A 27697-nucleotide genomic window follows, 5' to 3' on the forward strand; every position below is an offset into this window, starting at 1 on the left:
CTTGAATGTTGTGCTGAGCACAGGCATCAGTGCTGCAGAGTTACTTGTAGCCCTCAGTGTTTCTGTCTGGAGAGCTACTGGGCAAGAACCACTCCATCCTGGGCTGGCCTCTATGGTGTGCATTCTCTCTTCCTCCTGGGACTAAAGAAGAAGAAGATGTATTCAGTCTTACTTGAGCTCAACCCTTGCCCAGGGAAGGACAAGGCTAGGAGAAAGGCAGCTCTGAGTCCAGAGCTGGTGATGCTCCAGCTGTCATCCCTGGAAATATAGGCTAAGCAGTGAGTACCACTTCCCAAGTCCCTTCAGCAGTCTGTGGCTCAGTGCAGATTTGGAGTCATGTGTCCAAGAGAGCCTGTGGAGACTTGTTAGCTGCTGCAGAAGCTGAGAGGGCCCCATTCTGTGCTGGGTGGAACAGCAAGTGCTCTGGAGAGCAAAATCCTGGGGGTGTTAGAGGCCCTCCCAGCATGGACTAGCTGCAAACCCTCCCTCTTCTTGATCTCAGCCTGAATCTCTGCCTGGAGAAGCAAAGCCCCGATGGATGATTGTGCGGGTGGAGTTGCACCTCAGCCCAGAAGCTGAGCTAAATGGAAACAGCTTTGTTTTCCTAAGGCTGGAGTATCAGCAGAATTCATGTTTATTTAGCAGGGAGTGGAAAGGGTTTGTTCCCTTGCCCCTTACCCTCAGGATGGCTGACCAGATGCCTTTGACTCTGGCAGGGTGTGTGGAGGGTCCTGTTGCTGCCCCCTGAGAAGGTCCCTTCTGCCAGGGATATATAAATCTGTAGCCAGCATGTGTGCAAGGGAGCTGTGCTGCCTGGATGGGAGGTGTGTGCTGGGTGATGGCTGCTTGCAAAGCAAGGCATCCTTCCTCTGGGTAGAGAAGCAGAGATAGCTGGGACCTGCAAAGCATTCCCCCAGTGATGCAGGCAAGGGAAAAGGACGTAGCTATGGTGTCAGGTGCTGAGACACTGTGCAGACAGCTTAATGCAGCTAAGCTCTTGAGGGCAGGGAGCTTCCTGCTCGGAGAGGGTTCTGTTTAGGCAAGGCAGTTGTTGGGAGTTGCCTGGTGTTTTCAGGGTGGAAAAGGAAGAAGGCTGAGTTGCAACATGCCTGGCCCACTGATTTCTGATCCCAGACTCTCTGCAGCACCCTGGAGGAGACACCTCCTCCCTTCCTGATGAAAGGAAGTGCTGTATGCAGCCCTTGAGGAGCTGTGGCAAACGCTCCTGGCCTGGGAACACTGGGAACCTCATGCCAGCAGGCAGGCTCTGCCAAAATCTCTGTTCTCTCTCCTGGAAGCAAAGGATTAGAACAGCAGGGAGCAAACAGATGGGAGGATCTTGGGTGGGTGGCAGAGGTTGCTGGATGGAGAAAGTGTATTTCTCCCCATTTGAAAATTGTTCTCTTTCATTTGAAAATCCTGTCCTGGTGGTAGTCAAATGTCAAGCATGATCCTTTGCAAAGGGGAGTGGAGCCCATAGATGGATACAAAGCTGTCTGCCCTGGGGTCACCACTTAAACCACGACATTGAGAACTGTGGCTCGGCAAAATCAGCTTGATGAGCTTGTTGTCATTGAGGACTAGCAGATAGAACAAAAAGTTCACTGCAAGGTCACTTGCTTTTTAAAGATGCTGCTCCAAACAGAGGCAGATTTGTCTTAATTGTTAAAGCAGGATCTGGAGCCTCCTGTCTTGCCAGCTTTGAACTTTCCACATTCATGAGAAAAAGGGGAACTTACTGCTTACTGCCTTACTTGGGTTGCTGACCAGTGTCCAGGACTGTTTATGCACCATATGTCTAGCACTAGCAGGAGGTCTGTACTAGCTACATACTTATTGAATGCATCTTTGCTCTTCTGCTCACTTATGATTGTCACTCAGTCCACATTTATGAGTGTTGCAATTTATTAATATCCAAATATCAGAGAAAAAAAAAGCCAGACCTTGATGAGAAGCATCCCCCTGTTTAAGTGCATTCCTGTGGCATAGGCTGTGGCAGCTTTCCCACTTCATTTGGTTTGGGACCAGCCCAGGAGATCCACAGTACACAATGTTGAATTCCCGGGGTAGAACACCGGTGCCAGCCTTGTGCCACTACAGTGTCTGTGCTTGTCACTCGAATGGCATATTTTCTCAGTGCAGATAAGCCCTAACTGCAGCTTTCTAAGGTGCTTCCCTTTGGCAGTATGGTTTTTACAAGGTAGCCAAACATTTACATTCCTTGATCCAAAGCCAGCTTTGAGTAGATATCTGAGACATTGTTAAAAAATTGGAACTAAAAAGCCAGTGCCACTCCGGGTGAGAATATGTGAAAAGGAAAATATGTCACTCAGGACAATGGGATCTCCATAAGCTCCACATCTAGGCCCCTTTCCTGCTTTGACATAGTCAAAAGTCCTTGGCAAGCTGGATGAGAAGCCTAAAGGAAAAACTCAAGCTACTCAAGAGGAGTGTAAATGCCATTTTTCTTATATTAAAAAAAAACCCTCCTATTTTTAAATTACATGATATACCTTCTCTAATCTGGCATCAGATTCAGTTGCTTTATTTTCTAGTGTTTTAAAGTTGTCAGCACCCTTCTGGTTTATATGTTTTATGTATTTACTTTCTAGGGGGTTGCATACCCTTCAGAGCAGAAGGAGAATAGCTGGCTTTCAGGCCCCTTTTCAAAACTCCAAATATGGTCTTTACATTAGACCTGTTTTTTCTGCACCTCCTTGGGAGCCATTCATGTAGCTTAATGCAGCCTTTAGGCAGTTCAAATGCACTTTTCCTTCTAACTGAGAGTGCTGCTACTGTCAGCTCAATCTGAGACTCCATGCAAGAGAGCAGGGTGCAGGGCAAATACATTGTACATGTGGTAGGTAAGGTAGTACAGAAAATCCAGTTTATAGCCTATTTTATATACTATACATATATCATTTAGGACATTTATGACAATACAATTTATATAGCAGTTGTATAAAAAAGAAAGTTGTTAGAAGAGCACTAAGGCCACATGATCAAATACTGGGAAGAGCTTTCCTAATGCCTGAATTTGGATTGCCATCTATCTTGCTTTCAGCTCCCTTGTGCCTGTGGATTGCTGCAGTTTCTCATACCTGACTGTGTGTTGCCTTTTTTGGTTTAAACTGGTACTTCACTAAAATCAAAGCTGCTCTCTTTAGTTGAGAATGTTTCACATAAATCACCAGTGCTAGCAGGAAAAAAGGGATTAATTGAAGTTGATTTGATACAAGACGTGGTTGAAATGAAGATCTAAAAGTCTTCATATAAAATTTACTTGTTCTCTTTTCCTTTCTTCAGAAGCATCCTGAGAAATGCTGCCCTGAGTTCTTGGTGCTTGGTGGGATTGGTACCTTGCTCTCCACACCACCTCATTTTTTTTCCACCTGTGTGAAAGCTCTCATTTAGGCAGAAACTAAACATCTAGACAGGAATTAAGAAGACATTCAGGCTGGAAAAATCTTATCTATCTATTGCTGCTGAAGGAAAAATATCCTCTATGCAAGGAAGAAATCTGGAAGCAAAGGCTAGGATTTTTCAGGGTAGAAGTGAAAAGCAAATTAGTCAATGGAGGGTAATTCATGTGGTGCATACCAGAGACTGACGGTGCTTAGGACCCAAGTCAGATGAGTTTTTTTCCCTGTACACCGTGGGCTCCTGTCAAGGTATTCTTTATTGCCAGAAAAGATCTTGACAAATTGGAAAGAATTCTGAGGGAGGGAGGGAGCTGAGCGGAATGGTTAACAGACCCACATCTGCAAAACTGAGCCAAGGGTTGGCCTTGGAGGATGAGGAACATACTTGGAGGCTGAGGCTATCAGGATGGGGCAGAGTGTATTAAGTTGCCTGTAGCCTTGGCAGGGTGGCCATGATAATATTTCAATGGTATGGCTTTCTAAAAAGCAATGTGCCAAACTATTCCAGGGATGTAATGACAGGTTGATAATGACACTGGAGCTTTGCCTTCTCCATGACTTTGGAGCTCTGTTGTTGCTGAACTGGAGTCCAGGCACTGCCAAAGCAGGTGCAGGGCTCCATATCCCTTCTCAATGAGGAGTCTGGGAAACCTGTTCCTGCCTTGTAGTCCTTGGTGTGGGTGCTGAGGGCTATGTGAGAGAGGTCTAGAGCAGACTGATGGTCATGGTACTCCTGAAGTCACTGGCTTTGCCATCAGGCATCATGCTGACATGGCCAGGAGTGTTCCTGGTTCCCAGACACCCACTAGGCATTTGGCTAGTGAGCACATGGAGGGATGGAGCCGGTGCAGAACAGTACAGATTAAAAATCACTGGGGTGCTCATTCCCTGATCCTCATCTGGAATGAGACTTCAAGAGTGGATAGCAAAGGTTACATCCCAGCTCAGCTCTCATGGATTGAGTGCTGCAGGTGCAGGAATCCTGTGTGTGGCTGGGGATGGAGCAATGTGAGAAGACCTAACAACACTGAGGTAATAGATCCAAAGGCCAGGACATCCTGCTGGGTGTTTAACCATGATTTTAGCTTAAAATATGTCTTAGATCTACAGTGTTCCCAGGATGAGTGGGAGACCACCTGCTGTAGATGAAAAGCCTTCACTTCTTCAGATGAGAGCACTACACACATCTCTTCACGTTGTTGCTCTCACGCTGTGTGTGTGTGTTCATCCACAAACTCCTCACCCCCCTCACATGCCTGGGATGAGAGAGGCATTTCTAGCCCTCTCTGTCTCCTGTGTAAAGCAGTGGGCAGGCAGCTGGCTCCCCCCACTCCCAGGGGTGCATGTGGGTGCGAGGATGAATAGGCTAAAGTGTTTTCTCAGGGCTTTGAAGCTGGCAGCCTAGTGAAGGGGGTGGGTGTTGCTAGTCAACAAGATGGAAATGAAACTCAAATGTGCTTGTTTTCTCACTGTGTTATGGGGGAGATGAGTGACCTCCCTGCAGCCAGTGTTGAGCTTTTCTCTGCCTGATGCCTCTGCAGCAGGTTTCATTAGATGGCAGCCAGGCCCTCAGCTTGCAGCTGTTGTGTCTTGTGGAAACAGAGGGCCCTTTGAGATGGAGATCTGTGCTCTGTGTGTACAAGCACAGGTTGATGTGTTGTCCTCTCCTCTTGTATGCCACTGCCCTAAGCACAGATCCTTCCCTGCCGGGTAGGACCCTGTACTGGGGAGTGTGGGGAGCAGGAGAGGGGCAGAGGAGGCATTGCTGTGGTTGGTGGGGGGTTGAACATCGGTGGGGTGGTCACAGTGTGTGACTGACAGCTCATTGTGTGACTGACAGCCCACTGTGTGACTGACAGCCCATTGCTGACTGACAGCCAACTGTGTGACTGACAGCCCACTGTGTGACTGACAGCCCACTGTGTGACTGACAGCCCATTGCTGACTGACAGCCCTTTGCTGACTGACAGCCCACTGTGTGACTGACAGCCCACTGTGTGACTGACAGCCCATTGCTGACTGACAGATCATTGTGTGACTGACAGCCCACTGTGTGACTGACAGCCCATTGTGTGACTGACAGCCCACTGTGTGACTGACAGCCCACTGTGTGACTGACAGCCCATTGTGTGACTGACAGCCCTCTGTGTGACTGACAGCCCACTGTGTGACTGACAGCCCACTGTGTGACTGACAGCCCATTGCTGACTGACAGTCCACTGTGTGACTGACAGCTCATTGCTGACTGACAGCCCATTGCTGACTGACAGCCCATTGTGTGACTGACAGCCCACTGTGTGACTGACAGCCCATTGCTGACTGACAGCCCATTGTGTGACTGACAGCCCACGGTGTGACTGACAGCCCATTGTGTGACTGACAGCCCACTGTGTGACTGACAGCCCTTTGTGTGACTGACAGCCCATTGCTGACTGACAGCCCACTGTGTGACTGACAGCCCATTGCTGACTGACAGCCCTCTGTGTGACTGACAGCCCACTGTGTGACTGACAGCCCATTGCTGACTGACAGCCCACTGTGTGACTGACATCTCATTGCTGACTGACAGCCCATTGCTGACTGACAGCCCACTGTGTGACTGACAGCCCATTGCTGACTGACAGCCCATTGTGTGACTGACAGATCATTGCTGACTGACAGCCCATTGCTGACTGACAGATCATTGTGTGACTGACAGCCCACTGTGTGACTGACAGCCCACTGTGTGACTGACAGCCCATTGCTGACTGACAGCCCACTGTGTGACTGACAGCTCATTGCTGACTGACAGCCCATTGCTGACTGACAGCTCATTGCTGACTGACAGCCCATTGCTGACTGACAGCCCATTGTGTGACTGACAGCCCACTGTGTGACTGACAGCCCATTGTGTGACTGACAGCCCACTGTGTGACTGACAGCCCATTGCTGACTGACAGCCCATTGTGTGACTGACAGCCCACGGTGTGACTGACAGCCCATTGTGTGACTGACAGCCCACTGTGTGACTGACAGCCCACTGTGTGACTGACAGCCCATTGCTGACTGACAGCTCACTGTGTGACTGACAGCCCATTGCTGACTGACAGCCCATTGTGTGACTGACAGCCCACTGTGTGACTGACAGCCCATTGCTGACTGACAGCCCATTGCTGACTGACAGCCCTTTGTGTGACTGACAGCCCACTGTGTGACTGACAGCCCTTTGTGTGACTGACAGCCCATTGCTGACTGACAGCCCTCTGTGTGACTGACAGCCCACTGTCTGACTGACAGCCCACTGTGTGACTGACAGCTCACTGTGTGACTGACAGCCCATTGCTGACTGACAGCCCATTGCTGACTGACAGCCCTTTGCTGACTGACAGCCCAGCTCTGGCTGTGCCAGCAGCTTGTGCTGGGGTTTGTGGTGGAGCACAGGCTGCGGCCGTGGCGTGATGGCTGCAGTGAGATGGTGGCACTGATGGTGACCTGCGTGTGATGGCAGCTGTTAGGATGCTTCTGCATGTGTCTCTAATCACTAAGGTGTGAGACTGCCTGTGTGACTGCATTTGGCAGCAGTGCTGTGCCTGTTGATTGTGCTGCTCAGCACCAGCCCCTCCATGCAGCAGGGAAGCCAACTGAGGCAGTTTTGTCACTGTTCCAGCCCAAAGGAGTGTGCAGCTGAGCACCACAGGCCATCCTGGGCAGTTCTGACAGAGAGGTGGTTCCTTGCCTGGTCTCCCTCACCACTGAAATCCCAGTTTTAGTCTATGGAGTGTTCAGGATATGGCCCAAATGTGGCATTTGTTATCAAGTAACCTGGCATGGTTCCTCTGTTGGCTCCACTTGGAGCTCAGAGCAGTTGCAGGCTGCATTTTTATTTTTGGCTTTGGCCTGCACTTCAGCTCTGGAGACAAGCAGATTGCAGACAGCTCTTTATCACATTTGGCATTTGGAAATCATTATTCTGGCCGTTTAATGGATCAGCACTAAGCTCTGATGGATGCACAGTCTGCAGCTCCTGGTGACCACCTGATGCCATGTCCTTGAGCAGGGCTTGTTTCTGCAGCCTCGCTGGGCCAGGCAGGTGCTGTTCCCATGCTTGGAGAGTTGGACTTCTTCCAGGGAGTCAGTTGCTCACTGCCTAATACATGAGAGCAAAGAAGAGCATTCAACAGAGTGGCAGGTGGCATGTGTGGCACATGTGGAAAAGGAAGGGCATTTAATGTCAGCAGAGAGCTGTGTGGAGGCATGTGAGCAGCCACTTTGGCTAAGGAGAAAATTGGATCCCAAGAGACTGGTTGAAAAGGACTTGCTAGTTGTCTGTGGGCTTAGAGGGGCTCAGTTACATATGTGGTGTCTGGCAACTCCTGAACAGATAAAATTAGAGTTCACAGCCCTCTGTCTCTCTGTTCTCACACAGTACACGGCAGGCTGGGAGCCAGCTAGGATGGCTCTGCAGCACTGGCACTGCTTTGGGGGCCAGAAGAAGGTAGATGCCAAGGTGGTGGTGGTGGAGTCTGAGCTTGGTGGCATGAAGCAGACAGCTGGTGATTCTGCTGCCCCATGGACTTGCACATCTGCTGCTACAGTTTGTAGTGAGAGATTCAGAGAAATCTTGGCCAGCCACTGGCACATATGTCAAGTGGAGCTGGAGTTACCCCTGCAACATGGCACAGGTGAGAGCCCAAAATAAGAGCCATGTGGGCTCTATGAGAGCCTCTTCATCACTGTGGTAAAGGATAGGGCTGGCACCTGGGTGCTGGATTGACATGACTCTTGGCATGTGCCAGTGACAGAGTGTAATGTGCATCAGGGAGCCTGACACATGTTCCTGGCCCTGCAGCCCCACTTTGTGAGTGCTGTTTGTGCCCTCCCACACAAAGGGTGTCATCAGTGACACTCTGCCAACAGCAGATCTAGAGGTCTTGGAGGGGAAGAAAGATTTGAATGACTTGCACCTTGATGTCTCTGTGATGGTCCAGGTGCCAGTGTCTCGTGTCCTGTTTTGCATGGCATCTGGCTGTAGATGTCTGTGGACCTGGCCCAAAGGCACCAAGCAGTCATTCTTGTGGCCTTCATGGTACATAGATTCTGCTTGGCTCTCCCAGGAAGGTCTTATTCCTGTGGAGGCTGGCAACTGCTTCTCCTGTGCATTTCCCTTGCCTTCCATCAAATGCTGGGGAGCATGAGCTTCAGACTTCAGGGACTCCTCATTTCAATGGTCGGTACCAGGGCTGAAGACACCAGCAGGAGGGACAGCAGGCAGGTTTCAGTGGTATTTCTGCTGCTCCTCGAGATAATAAACTGAGCCAGGATTTATGGACCTAATGTGGGTGAAGTCAGGTACCTTGTATGGTGTGGTTTTCCCCCTCCTCCCAGAGTCTTAACAGAGCTGTCTTCCTTGTCATGTTTGTGAGCTAATTGATAATAAACTGGAGTGCTCTCTAAGCAATGCCTCTCCTGTGCCTGAGCCCTGAATCCTTTCTGCCTGCTGAGGAACCTATTTGGAATCCAAGAAAGGGGAAGTTTCTGGTTTGCAGTCAATTTACTGCTTTCCAAGGCTGGCTGCTTCTCTTTCCCCCATAGACACAGATGCTGGTGTTAAGGCTGCCCATTCTTCTGTTATGCTTTAGTGGAAAATCAGCAACTGCTGAGCATTACAAAGGGGGAAGTGAATCACTGATTTTGGTCCCTGTGGCCCCAAGCAGGGAGGGCATCTTGCCAGAGGGACAGGCAGATGGACAAGACAGACACCAAGTATATTGTTCAGCATTTAAAATCCAGGGGAGAACCTGCCTGTTGCCCTGGCAGGTTATCAGGGGTTGAGCATGACTCAGTCCCTGTCCTGGCTGAGCCCACTCATGTGGAGATGTACATGCAGGCTGCAGTCTGGAGTAGCTGGGGTGCACTGACCATGGACTCTGCTCCCAGCTCACGGGCAGCACATCTTCTTTCTGGGTACCTGGAGGCAGCAACTGCATCCCAAGCAGCAAGCTGGTTATATTTGGAGAGATGGAGCTTGTTGGAGCTTTTCTGGACCCTGGGAAGATATTTTCTTCTCTGAGAGCTGCTTATCTTCAGATTTGTTTTGGCCAGTGCTATTGTTGCCCTTCTGAGAATTGCTCCTTAGGTCTCAATAGTCTCTGTCATCTTTCCCTGATCTTCAGCATGAACATCAGAAGATTTGTTTTCCTTCTGAGAATTGCTCCTTAGGTCTCAATAGTCTCTGTCATCTTTCCCTGATCTTCAGCATGAACATCAGAAGATTTGTTTCCAGCTGGAAGACTAAATTTCCAATCCTCATCTCCTCTGTCCTTTCCTTGTCTGGGGTTAGTGCCCCTCCCTGCTGACCACACTGCCCAGGACTCACTCTCTCCACAGTGCCTCAAGCCATCCACCCTGCTGTGGTCTGTCAGGCTTTGGCTGGGGAGAGGGTGAGGCAGGCTGGATGAAAAACCAGCAATACTCTTGTGGTACTTGGCTCGGCATTTCTTTTACACAAATAGAAAAAAGCCCCACCGTTTCCCAGCTCACTAGCACTCTGGCCAAAGTCAACAGCTGGATGAAGAGCAGCCGATAGAACCTAAATCCAGGAAAGACTGAGGTGTTGCTGCTGGGGAGAGGGAAGTGCTTTGAAGAATTTGCCACCTTTGCCTCCAGCTCCAAGGAGGATGCCTGGTGTTAAGTCACTAAGAGAACAGTTTGCCCACCTGTACTCCCTCTGGCTTTTGCTTACCCAGAGAATCGTGATCACCAGGAGTGATCAGAGATTTGCAAATAGTTTCTATATACAGTGGGTTAGGAAAATAATATTGTTTTCCAGATATCTCAGTCTCAGTGATTTAGACTTGGTTATTGTGACTCTGCGTATCTAATCTTGAAATTGCAGGCTTTAAAAAAACCCTGTTGTTGATTCAGAAAACAGAAGTCCTCCTATCCATCTGTGCAGTTTCTGGGAGTCTGCCAGCTCAGCCCTCAGTGGAGTGACAGGAAATCACTCACCTGCTCTGTTCAGAGAAAGGGCACCTTGTAGGTTCATCTGGGACTGGCAGCAGAGCCATGATATCCAGAGCATACAATATTTTTGTACCTTCTCTACCCTGCTAAGACTGAAGTAAATATAGAGCAGGGTTCAAGTGGTACCAAAATTCATTGAAATTAAAGTGTTTACACACAAAAATGCCGTGGTGATGTGTGGGATCGCTTGCTGAATGAAATACAAGTGTTATTTGGGTCCTGCAGGGATATGTAGCACAAGAATGTAGGGGACCAGACCTCCCTTAGTTCTCTTGACTTCTACCATGTGTCCTCAGGCTTACAGAGGATCCAGGCCATTGACCTGCATCTCAGAATAGGGCAGCTAAAAGTGCTTGTTGGATAGTTTTGACCTGTTGCAGATGTGGGTCAATCTGTCTGCACAGATTGCTCCACATCCCAAATCTCTTAATTTTGATAAGCACCCCATACCTATAGGTGTTTCCATGGGGAGGTGACTGAGGTCTCTCAGCTGGACCTTTCAGCTGGTAGAAATCAGCAGGAGTGCTCACACCCATGCTCCTGGAAGGAGAGCTCTGCTCCCTCTGCCTTCCCTCCTTGCCCCATGTTCTGTCCTGGATCACTGCCACCGTGAGCTCCAGAGGTGGGTGCTACAGGACAGCCCAGAAGGAGAGGGGTCCTCGGAGTCTGCCTGCTGATTTTGCCCTACAGGCTGTCCCTGACACAGAGAAAGTTGTCAGCAGCTCTGATGGAAGAAGAGCAGGCAGTTGTCTGTAAAAGGAGAGACCACTACCTCTTTGCAGAGATGTGTGCTGGCCACGTGCCTGGCTGAAGGAGTGGAAGTGAGTGATACCATGTTGGGGGAGGCTGTAAGACTGAATGAATATGAGGCCCTGGGACTTTTAGTGACTGGAACATAGTGCTTGAAGTGTCTAACTCCTCTGCCTGTTCATTGCCTCTTCTCAAGCAGGTGAAGGCATGGAGCGTGGCAACACAAGCTCCACACTGCTGATTTGGAGCTACCCCATCTGTTTCCCATCCTCACCCTTCCCCCTAGGACAGCCACACTACTGAGAGAACCTGTGGCAGTGCAGATCCCTGGGAACTGGCCAAGCTCTGGCCTATGTTTATTAGGATCCATGAAGTGGAAAGGGATTGCTAATGGCTTCTGATCAGATCTGTACTGCTGTGGTGAGCTCAGGTGTATTTCCTGAGACACTTCAAGCAAGCCAGTCCCTGTCTGCCCAGCATGGACTGATTCTGAAGGTTTGGATGGGAAAAAACACCATTTTGTTTTCCCTGACCATGAGCCAGCTGCTCAGCATGACAAATTGAGATGGAAGGATGCCTTTTGCCATTGACTTCTGTAGCCCAGGCTTGAATGGTATTACTCAACTCAGTCCACAAATCCCAGAGCTCATCCGCCTAGAATAGAACCAAATAAACAAATTAATTCAAAGCAAATCTGACCCCCCCACACCTCCTCCCTGCTTCAACTCACACTGGAATGCTTTGCCAATGAGATCTCAGTAGGATGACTTTTCCTCAAGTGTTGCAAACCATAATGTGCCTACTCTGTTTTTCCTTTGTGAAGTTGGCACTGCCCCTTGTAGTAAGGTCATGTAATCCCTCTTTCTTTGGAACTGAAATGCTAATGATTATTTTATTTAAAACCCTTCTCATGTTGTTGTTATGGGGTTTTGTGGGTTTTGTTACAAAATTTGGTAATCCTGGGAATGACAAGAGATGTTCCTAAAGACAAAGGGTGAAGTTCCCTCAGGCAGGCAGTGCGTAGAGCCCAGCCAAACTCTGCTACTTGCACACAGCATGCTCCCTTTTCTCAAGGGTAGACGTGATGTGAGGGTTTTCAGGCAGAAGAGCTGATATTTTCCTCTGTTATGCTACCTGTCACCTTCACCCAGTGACTCTTCAGATGCCAGGGCCGGCACTAGGACAGTCACTGTGTTTGGGGGAATGCACTTCTTTTCCTCAGGGTGCTTCCATCTCTGCAGGAAAAGACCTTGGAATCCCAGACATGTTCACCCATATGACTGTGCTTGTGATCTCTTACTGGAAATCAGAGAACAAATGTACCTGAGCTTCCAAGGTCTGGTTCCATACGGCTTTTCCTTTGTCACTAACAAAACTAGCAGTAGCACACCAGGTGACAAAGCAGTTCATCAGAAATTCCTTTTCTGGCTGCAGGGCTGAATTAGTAGCTCAGAAATGTGTGGGCAGGCCATGCCTGGCTGCCCTGGCCATCTGGGGTAGGTGGTACTCTGCAGAATCTCAGGGGAGCTTCTGAAAGGGACTGAGGCAGAACTGAAATAAAGTTCACTTCTCTTTAATTATTCTGGCTAGCCTTGCTGATTATTGAAAAACAAGCACTATTTACTGTCCTCATCTCAGTTTAAATCTTGATTTTAGCAAGACAAGAAATATTTTTGTCAGCACACTCTCCTCTGCTGAAGGGATGTATTGGGAGTTTGGGAATCCACCACTGAGGTTTTTGCAGAAGGAAGAGATCTATACTGCTGTATGTAGGCCTGCTTTCTAGTAAGGAATCATTTGGCTTCAGTCTGCAGATGTTGTCAGCTCTTTACACTTGGTATTTTGTTCCTGTGGATAAACCTGTGCCCTCTAATCAGAGCAGCTTTCTTTATTCTAAATTGAAGAGATTGAATACTTTATGTTTCTTACAGAAAGGCATTTTCACTAGTCCCCCAATTATTTCCATCATGTTTTTTCCTGTATTCTCTCCATATTTTTCACATCCCTTAGAAGATGTGACATATTTTACATCACAGCTAGGGTGATATTATAGCATGTATACACCCTCCTGTGATGAGGACGTGTAGGGAGGCAAAAATACCTCCCTGTTCCTGCAGTGTTTCAATGTCCTAATGTCAGAGCATTGAACTGACAGTTCATATTTAATTGCTTGTCATTAGCCCTGAAATCTTCTCTGAATTGCTGTTTTCCAGGATCATCTCCAACTATCTGCAGCTGCTGCCTGCATTCCTTCTTCCTAGAAGTGTAATCCTGCATTTGGCTCTATTAAAATCCCATGTTGCTTGGATGTATTTACCCTCCACAGAGATCCAAACTGCTCTGTGTGATTGCTCTGTTCTCATCACAATACACCACATTGCAAATTTCTGTGTCAGCAGCACACATTATCAATGTGGATTGTATGTTTATTTAGAAATAAAAATATTTATTTCCAGATGAAATTCTTGAATCATGCCAGGCCTCATACTGATCACCCTGGAACCCATCTAATTCCCTCCCCAGTGACAACTACTTCTTGTGTTCTGTTTCACAGCCAGTTTGTTATTAATTTTGCATGTGCCTGATTGACATCATACTGCCTGTTTATTTTTTTATGGAAATAGCATAGGCTCTCAGATGGTTGGTGTGCATGTGTCTAATTCTATCAAATTATGAAAATGGACTCCTTTGACAAGAGTGGTTCTTCACAGACCTCCTTGACTCCACATCAGTTTGTATTCCTTTTGTTTAGTTCCCAGATAATTGACCTGTGTGTCATCTTTTCCATTGTTCAGGGCTGATTTTGGGCTTGCTGGCTGACAGTTACCTTGTGTGTTGTTCTTGACCTGCTTGAATACCAGCACAGCATGAGCTCCCTTTCCATCTCCCCAGATCTTATTGTTATTCCAAGCCATCCAAGGAATGTCTGCAAGGCAGAGCTGCTGTCAGCCAATTCTCATTGAATCACCCAGACCTGTTTGGTTTAGAAATTTGCCTTTCCTGTAGACACTGTAACACATCTCCTGTGCTGACTGTGACAGGGAAGATGGTAAAAACCACAGAATGGGAAAGGCCTCTCTGGGCACTTCAGTGGGAAGTGCCACTCTTTGCCTCAGCCACTTTGTCAGAGATGGAGGTGTTGGACAGGGTACGCAGAAGAGTTGTCAGTACTGAAGTTCAGTTAGAGAGGCATCCAAGGCTGGAACTTTCAAAGAAATCCAAGGAGCATGTGGGCAGCCAACTTGTTTTGGCCATTGGCTGTACCAAGCCTTTTTCCTTACAGGTAGTGCAGGTGAGAGTGAGATGCTTTTGTTGGAAAGCAGAGTACCCTCTTGGAGGCTTAGTGCTGCAGTCAGTAAAAGGAAATGGGAGCAAATGCAGTAGATCAAGATCTTTAACACAAAGAGCTCTGCCTTGTGGCCTACATGGCTTTATAAATGAGTGTGTATGAGATTGACCTTGAGAGCTGGATGGCTTCTCTGTGCTTAGTCCCCCGAGAGTACCAAAAGCTGACAATGCAGTTAGTGCAGAAAGTTGTAACTGCTCTTACAGACTTCTTGGTCATTCTCTCTTGTTTGTGATTCTCAGGGGCCAAGTTTTGTGTATTTGCTTGGTCTGGCTTCTTCTCTGACTGTCTTACTGTTTTTAGTGCTTGTTTGGGGCTGGGAAGGCAGGTCCTGAGAAAACTTCCACCATAAGAACATGTGTATTTGGAGCTGCTTACATTTGCTATGGTCAAGGAACAAACCTTGAGTGTGACGGGCAGGTAGAGGTTCTTCAAGGCAGCCAAAGCATCCCTGTGGAGGGACAGCCTGATGTGATGGTACAGAGGGGGTGTCTTGGTGAATGCCATGTCCTGTCAGGCTCAGGCCATGGGGCATGGCTCCTAGAGGGGAACAGTGTGCCATGGTGATGACTGAAAGTAGGGGAGGAGTGGGATCCTGCACAGGTGGATGAATCTCTGTGTCCAGGTGGCAGCTCAGGCAGCTTGGCAGTGGAGGTTGCTGTTACATTGATGGACAGGCACTGTGGGTTAGTGCAGTCACCTGTGAGGCATATTGGTCCGTTTTTTCTCTTCCACAGGATTCAGAGCAGAATTGGCTCTCCTGTCTCCCCTCAGCACACAGGGTCCTCAAGGACTGTGCGGCGTTACCCAGCCAGCAATGGCCAGCTCACCTCTAATGCACTCCCCAACGGGAATGGACATGAGCAGAGCAGACCTGGCCCACACGCTGTTTCCCAGGAGCACACCTTGTCTGCCAAAGGTAAGGTCTGTAGGGCTGTCACTCTTTTGGGTCTTCTTGTTGGGGTCATGGGAAAGGGCAACAGTTTAACTGGGGATTCCCAAGAAACCATGGATTGCCAGGACTGTGCTGCTCAGTGGAATGAAAAGGGAAGGTCAGCATGGGCATTGATGGGCTTGGCAAAGAAAGGGGCTCTACTGAAGGAGGACACATCAGGGAAGCAAAATGCTGATGGCTTGAAACAGGAGCCAAGGCTTTTGCCAATTGCGTCTCAGAGATGTTGAACATCACCCCAGCCCTGAAGGGGAATTGCCTCAGTGTGTAGGAATGGTGTCTCCCAGCTTACTCCTCAGTCTGAGCAGCTCTCAAGGTCAGATTGTGCAACCACCATCTATTTCTTCCCTTTGGCTGCTGCCTTGATGCCTTCTGACATGAGCAGGGATTAGGCCAGGCTGCTGGGACATGCAGATGCTGAGCCCAATGCTTTCCCAGCTAGGACAATGCCAGTTGTCTTCTACAGCTTGGTTCCCTCCTGAAGCCATGGTTCCTCAAGGAGGCACCTCAGCCCCTGTGAGTAGGGCCATGAACCCAGCTGAAGCTGTAATCTGAAAGTGGGGATTGAAACAGGGAGTGGGGTGAGCACAGCAAGGACTGCACATGACTGTCCCATTGGGGTGGGATGGAAGGCTCTGGTGTCAAGCCAGCTGGTTAAACAACAGTTCTGTCTGTTGACCATTTTCCACAAGTCCCAAAGAGCTCTGAGTGTGATTTCCCATCAATTGGGAGGATGGTGAGCGACCAGAAGAGGACCATAGATAGCTGCAAGAGGTCAGGGGACACTTGTTGGGTGACAATGGTTTTCTTAAGACCTGATGCTCTCTCTTCTAAATGACAGTGTGTTTATGTGGGAAGACTTCCAGTGGTTTAAGAGCAGCCAGTCTTCTGACTACTGATGTGGCTGGAGAAAGAATATTGCTTAAAGTGCCATTGTTCATGTGTTGACCAACTCTTACAGCTGCTGGAGCAGAAAACAGGGTGGCGTGAGCAGGGGCAAGGAGAGGCAGAATCACAGAATTGCAGAGTCAGCTAGGTTGGAAAAGATCATCAAGTCAAATCAATGATGTAACACTACCCTGTCAGCTAGGCCATGGCACTAGTGCCACATCCAGTCTTTTCTTAAACACCTCCAGGGATGGTGACTCCACCACCTTGGGGAGGGACATAAATCCCTCTTTGCATTGGGAATGCTTTGGAGCTTGAGCTGCGAATGACAACTTGAGCTGCAAATAACAGCTCCCTTGGCCTAGAGATGCTGTTTCCACTTAGCACTCTTTTTCTTTTATAGGGGCCAACCTGACAGAGAAGATTAGGAAGATAAAAATTGTCTTCACACCCACCATCTGCAAACAGACGTGCCAGAGTGGGCGCTGCTACAACAGCTGCGAGAAAGGAGACACCACCACTCTCTACAGCCAAGGGGGGCAGGACCACGATCCCAAATCTGGCTTCCGCATCTGTGAGCACCCCCATGTCCTCCACCTATTTTCTTGCCTGTCTCCCCACTCTACCTTCCTGCTTTTCCTGACTCTACAGACTAAGGGCTTGGGCTGCTGTAGGGAGAGGAAGCAATGGCTACTCTCAGTGCCTTCGAAGGTCTTTTCTGGGGTGTTTGGATCTTACTCTCTCTCTGGGGGAGGAAGAAAGACTTTGCCTCATTGCTCTCTTTCCTGGGCAAGCAGATCCTGTTTCCATCTCACCCTGGGTAGAGGGGATGTATGTGTTTGAGTCAGGCCTGCAGCCAAGCCTCACCACCTCCTTCTTCTCAGAGCCAGCTCACTGCTTTAGTTGGCATCCAGTCTTGGGGCTGACTTTCATCACCTAATTTCCTCCTGTTCTCTCCTTTCACTCACATGGCAGCCAGGAGAGCTGGCTGCAGGTTGCAAACTGTTCTTATAAACAGGGCTTGCTGAAACCACTGCTCACCCTTCAGAGCCACTGGGATTGCTCATCAAGTCACTGGGATATCCAGCTGTGGGTTGGTCACATTGTCTTGGAGCAAGCTGGTGGGAGAAACGTGCTGGACTTGTTGGGACTTGTCCTTTGAGTGTCTCTGTATCACTCAAATTCTTCTACTCAGAGAATGAAAAGTCTTGCTGTTGTGGACACTGATGGAAGATTGTGTTCACAGAAATTTCTGCCCAGGTCCCAGTTCAAACATGTGTTTCCTCCCCTTAAACTGGGTGCTGGGCTTGAGCATATGAGCTTGAAACAGGATGGGTGTTCATCCCCTGGGATGAACCTGACAAGCCATCCAGGAATGTGGAGCAGCAGTGTCTCATCTCATACTGAAATGAGTCAGGATAATCTGTGAAGGCATCCCATGTGTTGCTTGAGTTTAGTTCACATTGAGAACTGCTCTGGGTTGCTCCAAGCATGATGAGGTCAGAAAGGACATGACTTTGGTTTCATCTGTGAATGCTTTTTCTGAGCCTGTGCAGATGAATTGCTCCTGATTATTTTGTCCCACTCCACACTTCTCCCACATGAACTGCTGGCAGGGCCAGGGCTGGATGTGAGACAGGCTCTGAGGATGTGGCTCTCTGCCTGTTATGTCTGCCTCTCCCATCCTGCTGAGTTCCCTTCTGGGCTAGGAGTAAAAACCCTGCCAAGTGGGGAGGGGGCGATGCAGAAGGGAAGAAATTGGGCAGACTTGGCTACATATGGCTGCCATGGCCCCTGACCCACTCCAAGAGATCCTGCTGTGTCAGCAGCACCACCTTGGCAGCTCCCCAGGACATGGGTGCCCCAGCCTGGCTGTGGCCTCAGAGCTCAAGGGAGGGTTCATCTTCTTCAGGCCATGCCTCCAGTTGTGAGCAGAGCTTGGGGAAGATGGTGTTGCCCAGCAGGGACCTGAGCCTGCCTCCAGGCTGCAAGTGCTGACCCCAGCCCAGTGCTGGGCCTGGTCCTTGGGACATCATGGGGTTAGAGCTGTCCAGGTGAAGCTGCCTGGTGTCCCCCAGCTGCCCTTGGCTAGAGCCAGTGTCTCAGTTTCTCCTCTAAGCAGACCTCTCTTTGCCTTGCAGACTTCTGTCAGATCCCCTGCCTGAATGGAGGGCGCTGTGTGGGCCGCGATGAATGCTGGTGCCCCTCCAACTCCACGGGGAAGTTTTGCCACCTGCCAGCTCCCTCTTTGGAAAAGAAGCAAGGAGGAAGAGGCCCAAAGACCCCAGCTGACAGCTCCATGAGGCACTCCACATACACCCTGCCCTTGTCCAACCAGCTTGGTGAGCATGGCCAACGGCTCCATTTTTCTCCTACTTGTGTGCTCCTCAGAGCTTTTCTAACAGGCCTGAGGAAGCCACTACCTCCTTATGCCTGTGGTTTCAGGCCAGGTTGTTAGACAGGAGGTTTCCCTAGTTTCTTGTGGAGATTTTGGTAGGTTTGTCCTCTTTTTAGACCAGAGAAATATTTTCTCTTAGATGCAGTCTTCCTCTAGATTTCCTGGTGGGCTCAGTCTACCTCTCCTCCCATTTGACTTTGTTCATGATGATACTCTTTGGGTGCCAAATTGTTGCCATATTGTCACAAATGTGGTGTAAACTCATCTTCCAGCTTCCCTAAACCCTTCTCTGGTGAACGTCCACATCAACCACCCTCCAGAAGCCATTGTGCAAATTCACCAGGTGGCCAGGGTGCGGGGGGATGCAGAGGCGTCGGAGGAGAACAGTGTGGAGGCAGTGCTGGTGCCTCAGCTGGCTGCTGTGCCCTGGTACACCTATTCCCATGGGAATGGGAACAGCATTGCCACTGAGAGCAGACAGCAACAGCAGAGAGCCCCAGGGCTGCTGGGGAGGTGCTTTCGGGAGGCTCTCCATGGGCAGGTAAGAGCACATCTTCAAGTGTTGGTGTATTTCTTGTTCTGGGGTAGGGGAGCGTTGGCTTTTGGGGCATAGGGGGTGGCTTTATTCTGTGAAGTTGTTCAGCATCACCATGGGCATCATGCAGGTGCCATGGGCACAGGCAGCAATGTGTTACTACTTGGGAAGAAAAAATTTCCTTGCTTTGATCCAACAGAGAGACCTCACTGCCTTGCCCTGACCAGGCTGTGCCCTGGGGCAGCACAGCCCAGACTTGATGGCTTTCACACACAGTCTGGTTTTAAAAGGGTGCCCTATTTATAGCAACATTTACAGCCACGCTCTGCGATTATTATAGGAAACGTATAAAACATAGGAAAATTCCTTTCCCTCTCAGACGATAAATGGAAGTCTGATTTCCATGGAACCATGCCTTCCTGGAGAGCTCAACTGGGGCTTGGGAAGCAAATGCACGTGAGGGACTTTCTCACCCCTGTCCCACAGTCATCATAATTTCTTATTTTGTCTTTCCCCATATGTTTCTCTTGCGTCACTGGAAAAGCATTGGAGGTTTTTGGCACCCACAGGAACACCTGTGAGCTCCCCCAGTGCAGTTCGTGCTCAGAGAGACCCCCAGCCTGCCAGTCTGGGACTCAGCCCCCTGCCCACTGCTCCCCAGCCTTTTTGGGGGGACTGCTCCCAGTTCCCATCCCACCCTTCAGTCACTCCCATCCAAGTCGTTTCTAGCAGGAAATATTCTTAGCCATTCTCTAGTGCAAGAAGAGAGGAGATCAGAACCTGGGGCTGGAAAAGCCCTGCTTCTCTGTGGGGGAATGGCAGTGCTGCGACCTTAGGAGCAGAGGATGATGACGCACAGAGATGGTTACGGACGCCTGGAGAGGCTGTAGGAGATGCTCTAGGGGCGGCAGGGGGTACCCTTGCTGTGCTCACAGCTCACCCAGCTGGGCGATGCCGTGCCCGGGAGGGGGTGAGGAGCGGGGCGGGGAGGGCCTGCCTCTCCCGCCCGCCGGCCGCAGCCCCGCGCTCGGTATGCAGCGCTGGGCAGGCGGCCACGCGTGCCTGGACGGGCGCCAGCCCCAGCCCGCGGCCCAGCGGCTCCGCTCCGATGGGGGAGCCTGTAATCCAGAGGGCCTTGCCGACACTGGGGGGAAAGAGAGACTCATTCAGCGGAGGAAAGTGCCTGACAACAAGCTCCCTGCCGGGCTGGAGTGGTGCGCCCATTTCACAGGCTAATCAGCCAGGCAAGGGGCTGATTCTGGGGCTTTGCCAGGTGATATCATCTCTGGTTCATCTCTGCTCTGTTTGATGGCCCCTTCCCCTCTGAAGGGTGCAGTCAAGGGAGGTTCTGTCTGCACAACTTTTTACTATCTTAATCCATATCCCTGGTCCCGCTGTGTCCCAGGGGGAGCTGTGCCAAGAGGGCCGTGCCAGCCTCTCACCCCAGACAGCTGTTCCCTCTGCTGGCTCTGCTGCTGTCCTACCAGCTGGGCACATGTTTCCTCTGCATCCCACAGAAGCCTGATCTGCTCTTCTCTCCACAGTGCACCAACCCCCTGCCAGGGCTTACCAAGCTGGAGGATTGCTGTGGCAGTGTGGGCCTCTTCTGGGGCATGGACCAGTGCCTGGCCTGTCCCCCCCGGCCAGGTGAGTACTGCTACTGGCCAGGAGCTGGGACAGTGTGAGGGACAGCCTGCACCCTCGCTGAGATGAGAAAAAGGGCTGCCGCATGTAGCTGAGGCAAGGAGCAGAGCTGTGGGTCTTGATACATAGCTCTCCTTGGCCCTTGGGGATGGGCAGCATGTCCCAGGTGAGTGCAGGGCCATGCCAGCTGCTGCCCCAGCCCGCCAGGAACAGTGCTCTGGGTTGGGTGCTGGGCCAGGCTCGTGTGGCCAATGGTTCCCACCATGCTAGCCCCATTCAGAGGGAGAAACAGGAAAAAAGCAGCCGTGGTTTTAGGAGGTGCAGTTCTAGGTTGGAGAAGGAGGCTGCAGACTTGGCCCTATAGAGTTACGGGCTTGCTCTGGGCCCAACACGGGTTTGGCAGGGGCTCTGGAAATAACACTACATCAAACAATTGGCAGGAGCACACCCGGGGTCCGTTCCAGGGGCATGGGCGTCCAGCTCTGTTTCTGCTGCACTTGGGAGCTGGACAGACTGATCTAGCAGGAGATGGGGATTCCTCATCTGCTCTGCTCGGGGAGCTTCATGATGAGCATGGCCCCTTGACCATGTTCACATCCTGTGTGGTGGTGGAGAAGCCATACAGGAGGGCTCCTGGCTGGAGAGGAGGCAGTCCCCTGGGCACAATGGCTCCAGCATCCAGTGCTGACTGGCTGTGGTGCAGGGCAAGGTGCTCTCACCTGGTGGAATGTGGGCAGGGAGCTGCTCACCTCTTCCCTGCCTGTCTGCCTGCCTGCCCCCTTTCATTGCTGCCTGCCTGCTCAATCACATCCCTTCACTGGATCAAAGAACTAAAGAAAACAGACCCCATGGTTCAGGAGACTTTGGACTCCTGAAGTACAGTCTAGGTATCCAAGGTAGCAGGTTTTGCAAGCAAGTGTGGTGCTGGTGACTTCTAGCTCTGCTCAGAGTTTTTCCTGCTCGCTTACACACACATTCCCAAGAGCTGAATTTGTGTCTCATTATCCTCCCTCAATTCGATTCCTACTCAGCCAGGGGTAGGGCTGACTGGAGCCAAATTCCTTGCAATCACAGACGAGGTTGTCAGCATCCTGGAACCCAGTCCAGATCTTAGGAGCTCTGATTGCTGTCATCTTCCCAAGCTGCATGGCTGTGCTGTGGCCCATGCGCCAGCCCCAAAAAAGTCTTGGGCATTTGTGGTGTGGGGGTGACCCTGGGGTCTGCAGGTTCAGTACAAACAAGGAAATGCCCCACACAGGCCTTAGTCCCTCTTCTTTGTCCCTCACCTTCTTAACACCAGTCATGGCTTTCTCTTCCCCATCCTACAGCAGTCTCCCTGTTTCTCACCCATCTTTCTGTGACCCCTCCATTAGAAAGCAGGGGGCTGCTTAATACTTCAGTTGTGCTGCAGACTGCTGCAAAAACTCTGCACCTCCTTTCTTCCTCTCCATGCCAGGATGCAAGGTGCTTGCAGAGAATGCAGCCAGAGCTGCAGCAGTGATTTGCTCTGCTGGACTTAGTGCTTCACAATGTGTCTAATTACAGACTTCTAAGATGTGGAAACAGACACAAAATACTCCCATGTGCTCCTTGCAGTCAGCCAACCAAATGCACTTAAGACATGACTCGAGCTGCCGGCAGGCTCCACAGCTCATAGCTCAATGCATGCTCTGTGTCCCAGGAGCAGTTGCAACTCAAGGCAAGTTGTCACTGCTGGTTTTCACTGAGTGGACAGATGCCTGTCTGGCTTTGTTTTCAGTCTAATTCCAGGGTGCTATGAAAAATGTATGTGGGTCTTTTGTATTCCTGTGCCACAAGAAATTCCCTCTGGCTTTGGGTGATAAAATTCCTCCTTGGAGACTTAATGGCTCTTGTAATTTTGGCAGAAATTCAGGCTAGCTGAAGGAGCCATTTTCATCCTGTTCTATGGTATGCAAGTATCTTGCTGCTTTGGCCGCCTCTGGTGTACGGAGCTGTAAGGCAGACACATGATGGAGGCAGCTTAAGAGAGCCCGGGATTGTGGAGTGAGAAGCCCAGGTAGATGGCAGGCCTTTCTCTGGCATGTTGTCTTCATACACAAGATAGCTGATTCCAGAGTGGAGTCAGCAAAACAGATCTTTCTCAGTGACCTTACTTCTTTAACAGCGCCACCAAGCACTGTGACCTGTCATTGCCTTATGCCTTGTCTGCCAGGGTTTCCAGTTCCATGCCAGTGTGAAGGCATTGTTCCATGTACTTCCTGCTTGTAGACCACATCCCACACTCACATTCCTTCTGCCTTCTGGTCTTGCTGGCCTGTATTGTGCTCACTCAAAGTCACTGGGCTGTAGTTCAGTGATCTGGTGTCTCGTGCACAGAGATAATGTGTCCAGTGTCTGTTTCCAGCTTTCTTCTTAGCATTGTGATCTTCAGAGACAACTTCTTGCTCTCATGAGTGCCAGGGAAGCACGCAGCAGAGCAGACTTGACAGCATTGGGAATTTAACTCCAGCAACTAGAGACAGAAATGGCAGAAGCTAGTTCAGTGTAAACACTTAGAAACGTACAGAAGTGCAGCCAGGCAAGAGCTAGACAAATGGGGAACTTGTTTGGATTGACTGTCTGCCCGAGACACTGATTGTTAGTAGAGTCTGGATACGTCCGGATGTCTCCATCGTCTGCAGCTTTCATGTTTGGTACGTGTTTGTGTGCGGAAAGACATCAGAGAAGATGAATAGGAGGCAGGCATCTGTCCGAGCAAACTTACCATGACCAATCCTTGCTATTTTTTTATGTTTTGCTCAGCATCAGAAAAGCCAAGGCACTCAAATGCTTTGTCTGCTTCCTAACGAGACCATGTTAAAAGCTGAGTTCAAAATTAAGGGTTGACCTAGCCAGGATTGTCTCTGTAGTGAGAGTTACTTTAGTCTTAGCTATTTCCTTAGGCCATGCTCAGGCTGTGTGGTTTGCTGCTGGGGGGCTGTACATTGTTAAGTGTCTTCAGAGAAGTGGGCACAGAGAGGGGTTGGGTGTTCCAGCAGGCTATAGTAGAAGTTCCTGGGAGCTCATGCAAGTGAGAACTAAAGATAAGACCCCCATGACATGTCAGAATCAACCCTGGGAGAAGGGGAAGATCCAAGGGCTTGCTCCATGAGCTGTTGGAGCAAAGGCTGGTTGTTGCCTGGTCCATGAGAGAAAGAGATGAGCCAGAGACAGGTCCCTGGAGGGTGGCAGGACACCTGCATGTTGCCATGCAGTTGCAGTCCTTCAGCTCTGGCCAGAATTTGGTGGATGAAATGTGTTGTGTTGCAAGATAGGATAAATCAGGTGGAGACATTCAGTGACCCTCCTGGTTCTTTAGTACTTGGAGAAAGCAATGGAGCACACACTGAAAGGCTAGAACAGAAGGGTAGGGGCAAACAGGAGCTGGAAAGTAAAACCTGGAGAAGACTGATAGTAGGGAAAGAGAATTAGAGGCTGATGAAGCAGCTGAAGTAGACACACTAGGATGTGACTGAAAGGGAGCTCGGGAACAAGCACGGTAGTTGAGCGGGGCTGGTGAGGAGCCTGCCCTGAAGCAATGTTCTCTCCTGTGGCAAGCTCAGGAGGTGTGGCTAGTAGCAGGTACACTGCTGGGCAGAGCTGCTCCTGCTTACCTGCCAGACCATGTGTCATTTTGGGGGATACAGTGGTCTGTGGAAAGAACATGTTGGAACAATATTAAGAGATGGTCTGTAGAAATTAAACCAAATGAGACTGGAGCTACAGGTCAACACATACCCCATGGCAGTTGTGGATTTGGATACTGGTTTTCCCAAAGCCTTGGCCCTTCTCAGGCACATGGGAATAAAGGAAACTGGTAGCAGAGAATTCTGTCCAGAGGGTATCACAGCCCTGCTCTTCTACCTCCTCCCAGCCCATAAGACCACCCACCTCTGGAACCAGCAGCATTCCAGGAAAACACCCATATCAGTGGACACCATCTGCAGTACTGCCAGAAGCTATAAGTCTCATCCTTCTGTGCAAATTACAGACTTTCTGGTTGCAGGAGTAAACCTGCATTTTCTAGGTCCTGATTTATCAGTGCCCCTGTCCCTTATTTCCAGCTGCAGTCAGCCTGAGCATGGACTGGGTTGTGCACCCACTCATTGTGCTCACTGCAGATCTTCCTGGGTTGCTTTGTCTCCTCCTATGGGTTTTAACTGCATTAAGAAACAAGTCTTTGAAGGCTATTGTTTTGTTTTTATTCCCACTCCACGTGTTTTTTCAAGTTTTTTGTCCTAGAGAAAAGTCTGAATTTCACTGGAAAGTTGGATCTTGTAATGTCTGGCTTGGCACCCGCAGCACTCTCCTAACAGACCTCCCACTGTGAGAGGGGTGGCAGCTCACCCATGGAGCCGTCATGTCAGAAACGCCAAGTGGCTCTGCAAGCCTCCACTGCGCTGTGCCTGCAGGCATTGAAACAGCCACAGGCAGCCCCTCGGAAATCAACCCCCTGCTCTGCTCCTGGGAGCAGATGGGGTAGGACACAGGAAAAAAATCCCTGGATATATGGGAAGGAGGCTAGAGAGGCCACTGTTACCATGTGCCACAGGGAGTCTGTGCAGAACAGTAAAGAAAGGCTGGAGGTGGGAAAGAAGCTGAAACCTCTGCAAGGTCATGCCAGTACTACAGAAAGCAATACTTAACCTGGGAAAGCACAGCATTTTCAGGAGTGCTTTGTTCTGCACCGTTTTGCTCATCATTCATGTACAGCATTGTTGTAGCAGCACGCAGCAGCACAGTGTTACAAAACTAGGGGTTTTAGGTACAAAGCATCTTCTTGGAGTTGGAAGCCACCTTGGGAGCAGAATAAGGATCTTTCTGTTGAAACAGTAAATGGCAAAAAGGAAATATCAGAGTCTTTTTCCTTCAAGCATCTTTTGCACCTTCAAGACTGATCATGAGTAGAGCCAGAGGACTGCATTTTGTATCACACATGTAGCACTGGTGCATGCCCTCCCCACCACTACTATCATAACCCTTGTTGGGGCACTGGACAAAGTCTTGCTGGAGCCTCCTTACAACAGCCCATCCAGAGAGCAGTCATGACAGACCTGGCCAGAAGGATTTGTCTCTTTCCCTCTGTCCATTCTGCATTAGAACTCAGCTGATGCCCACAGCCACGGCCTAACTTCTTGCCGTGGCACCTCTAATACATCTCCGGAGGCTGCTGTGGGGCCCAACCTGCTCTGATCTTCTGCCAGTGAGCTCAGCAGCACATGTCCTCTGTGCAATGGAGGCTGATCTTCTCTGCTTCACACTAAAACAGGCTGTGGCTTAACTGGGTCCACCACCCCCATTTCTCCAGGCATCATGAAACCATTCACTCTGGCTCCTTTCACCTCCCAGGACTAGCAGAGGCACCACAGCCACCCTCAAGGTTCTCAGTGAGTTGATGTCTTTAGTAGGGTAGATGGAAAGACTCAAAATAAATGGGCTAGCTTAATGGACTAATAAATGGGCATTTCCTCACTTCTCATCTGGCCAGAGGCTTGCTTCTTCCCCTTTTAACAGAGTGGTATTGTATGGTCTAATGTAATGTAATATCTCATCCAACAAACATTGTTTCACTTCAGGACCTTGTGCCTACCACCGCTAGAAGAAGTTTTCCACTTCACCATCACCCTGAGCTTCTCCAGACAATGTTTGGGCAGCCAGAGCTGTTGGGTAAAATCTCTTCTCCTAGGAAGTGATGAAAAATTAGCCTAATTGCTTAAAGACTGCCCCGCTAGGTGACAAAATCCCTCTGCCCAATTTCCGTTTATTCATTTCCTTTCATATTATGATCTACTTGAGTATTTTTCTAGCTGGGGACAAAGATGCTGATGGGAGTCCTGGGCTGTGTCTGCTTCACACTCACCTCCTTTCTGAGCCTGTGAGCCTATTGCATGCATGCTCCTTTGTTATGAGCCCAGCCCTGACAGGGATGCCTGGTGCCTGCAGAGCTTGCAGAGAGATAGAGGAAGCAGTGAGAGCCAAGAGGGACTCCTAATGTGCAGCTTCCTGGTGACCACATTGGTTTGGCACCGTGTCCTCAGGGCTGAAATGCCCAGGAGGCAAGGTTCTGAAATCACAGCCTTCAATGAGGAACCAGAGCTCTCTGCCCTCAGCAAGCCTGAAATTCTGTCTGCCTGATAGATGCAACCCAGCTGCTCCATCCCTAGCCTCAGGCTCTGGGAGAACCCTTCTTGGAGAGAGTGTAAACAGACAAAGGAGACTGGGCCCCCTTCAGCTCTGGACGCGACAGATTTCTGCCCTCTCTGATCATCAGATTAGCTTTTTCCTTTTGGTGGGTTCCTGAGGAATAGCCTCCCAACAGCTGCATGAGGGAAGGTTGGATGCTGATCACCTTTGCAGGAAACCTAGGTGTCCTAAGCTGTTTTTTTTTCAGGAGGTTTTGGCCATCTCTGTTGTTGTTTGGCCACATCTGAGTGTGTGGAAGGAAATAGTCCTCTACTCAAGAAACCAAGCACAAAGCTGAGAGTTAATAGCTTATATCCTCCTGCAGCCACACACTGTCTTCCCTTGTGGATAGATCCTGGCAGCCTCCAACCAATACTTCAAAACTTTCTTGGTTCCCTCTTGGTACAGAGAGATCTGCTTACATTACATTACAATTATTCTTTCCAGGGAACATGGGTTTCTTTGCAGAGTTAAGACGTTTGTCCATAGCTTCACAAGTGATTTGCTGAAGTAGAGAGGTTTCTCCAAACTGGAGTTTGGTAAGTGCTAAGGTGGC

General features: G+C 49.8%; 1 protein-coding gene across 4 annotated transcripts in view; it reads left to right on the top strand.

The window, feature by feature from the left end:
- The window catches only part of LTBP2 (latent transforming growth factor beta binding protein 2), a 71743-nt gene that overhangs the window by 18307 nt on the left and 25739 nt on the right, over positions 1-27697 (top strand). For all 4 annotated transcript variants that reach the window (XM_063160299.1, XM_063160298.1, XM_063160300.1 and 1 more), the window contains 5 exons: positions 15258-15439; positions 16764-16934; positions 18502-18702; positions 19031-19299; positions 20838-20940. In XM_063160299.1, coding sequence (XP_063016369.1) covers positions 15258-15439; positions 16764-16934; positions 18502-18702; positions 19031-19299; positions 20838-20940 — 926 coding nt within the window. The remainder of the gene's footprint in view (positions 1-15257; positions 15440-16763; positions 16935-18501; positions 18703-19030; positions 19300-20837; positions 20941-27697) is intronic.

The sequence above is a fragment of the Melospiza melodia genome, chromosome 6 (genome assembly GCF_035770615.1).
Source record: "Melospiza melodia melodia isolate bMelMel2 chromosome 6, bMelMel2.pri, whole genome shotgun sequence".
In the NCBI taxonomy this organism is placed as follows: domain Eukaryota; kingdom Metazoa; phylum Chordata; class Aves; order Passeriformes; family Passerellidae; genus Melospiza; species Melospiza melodia.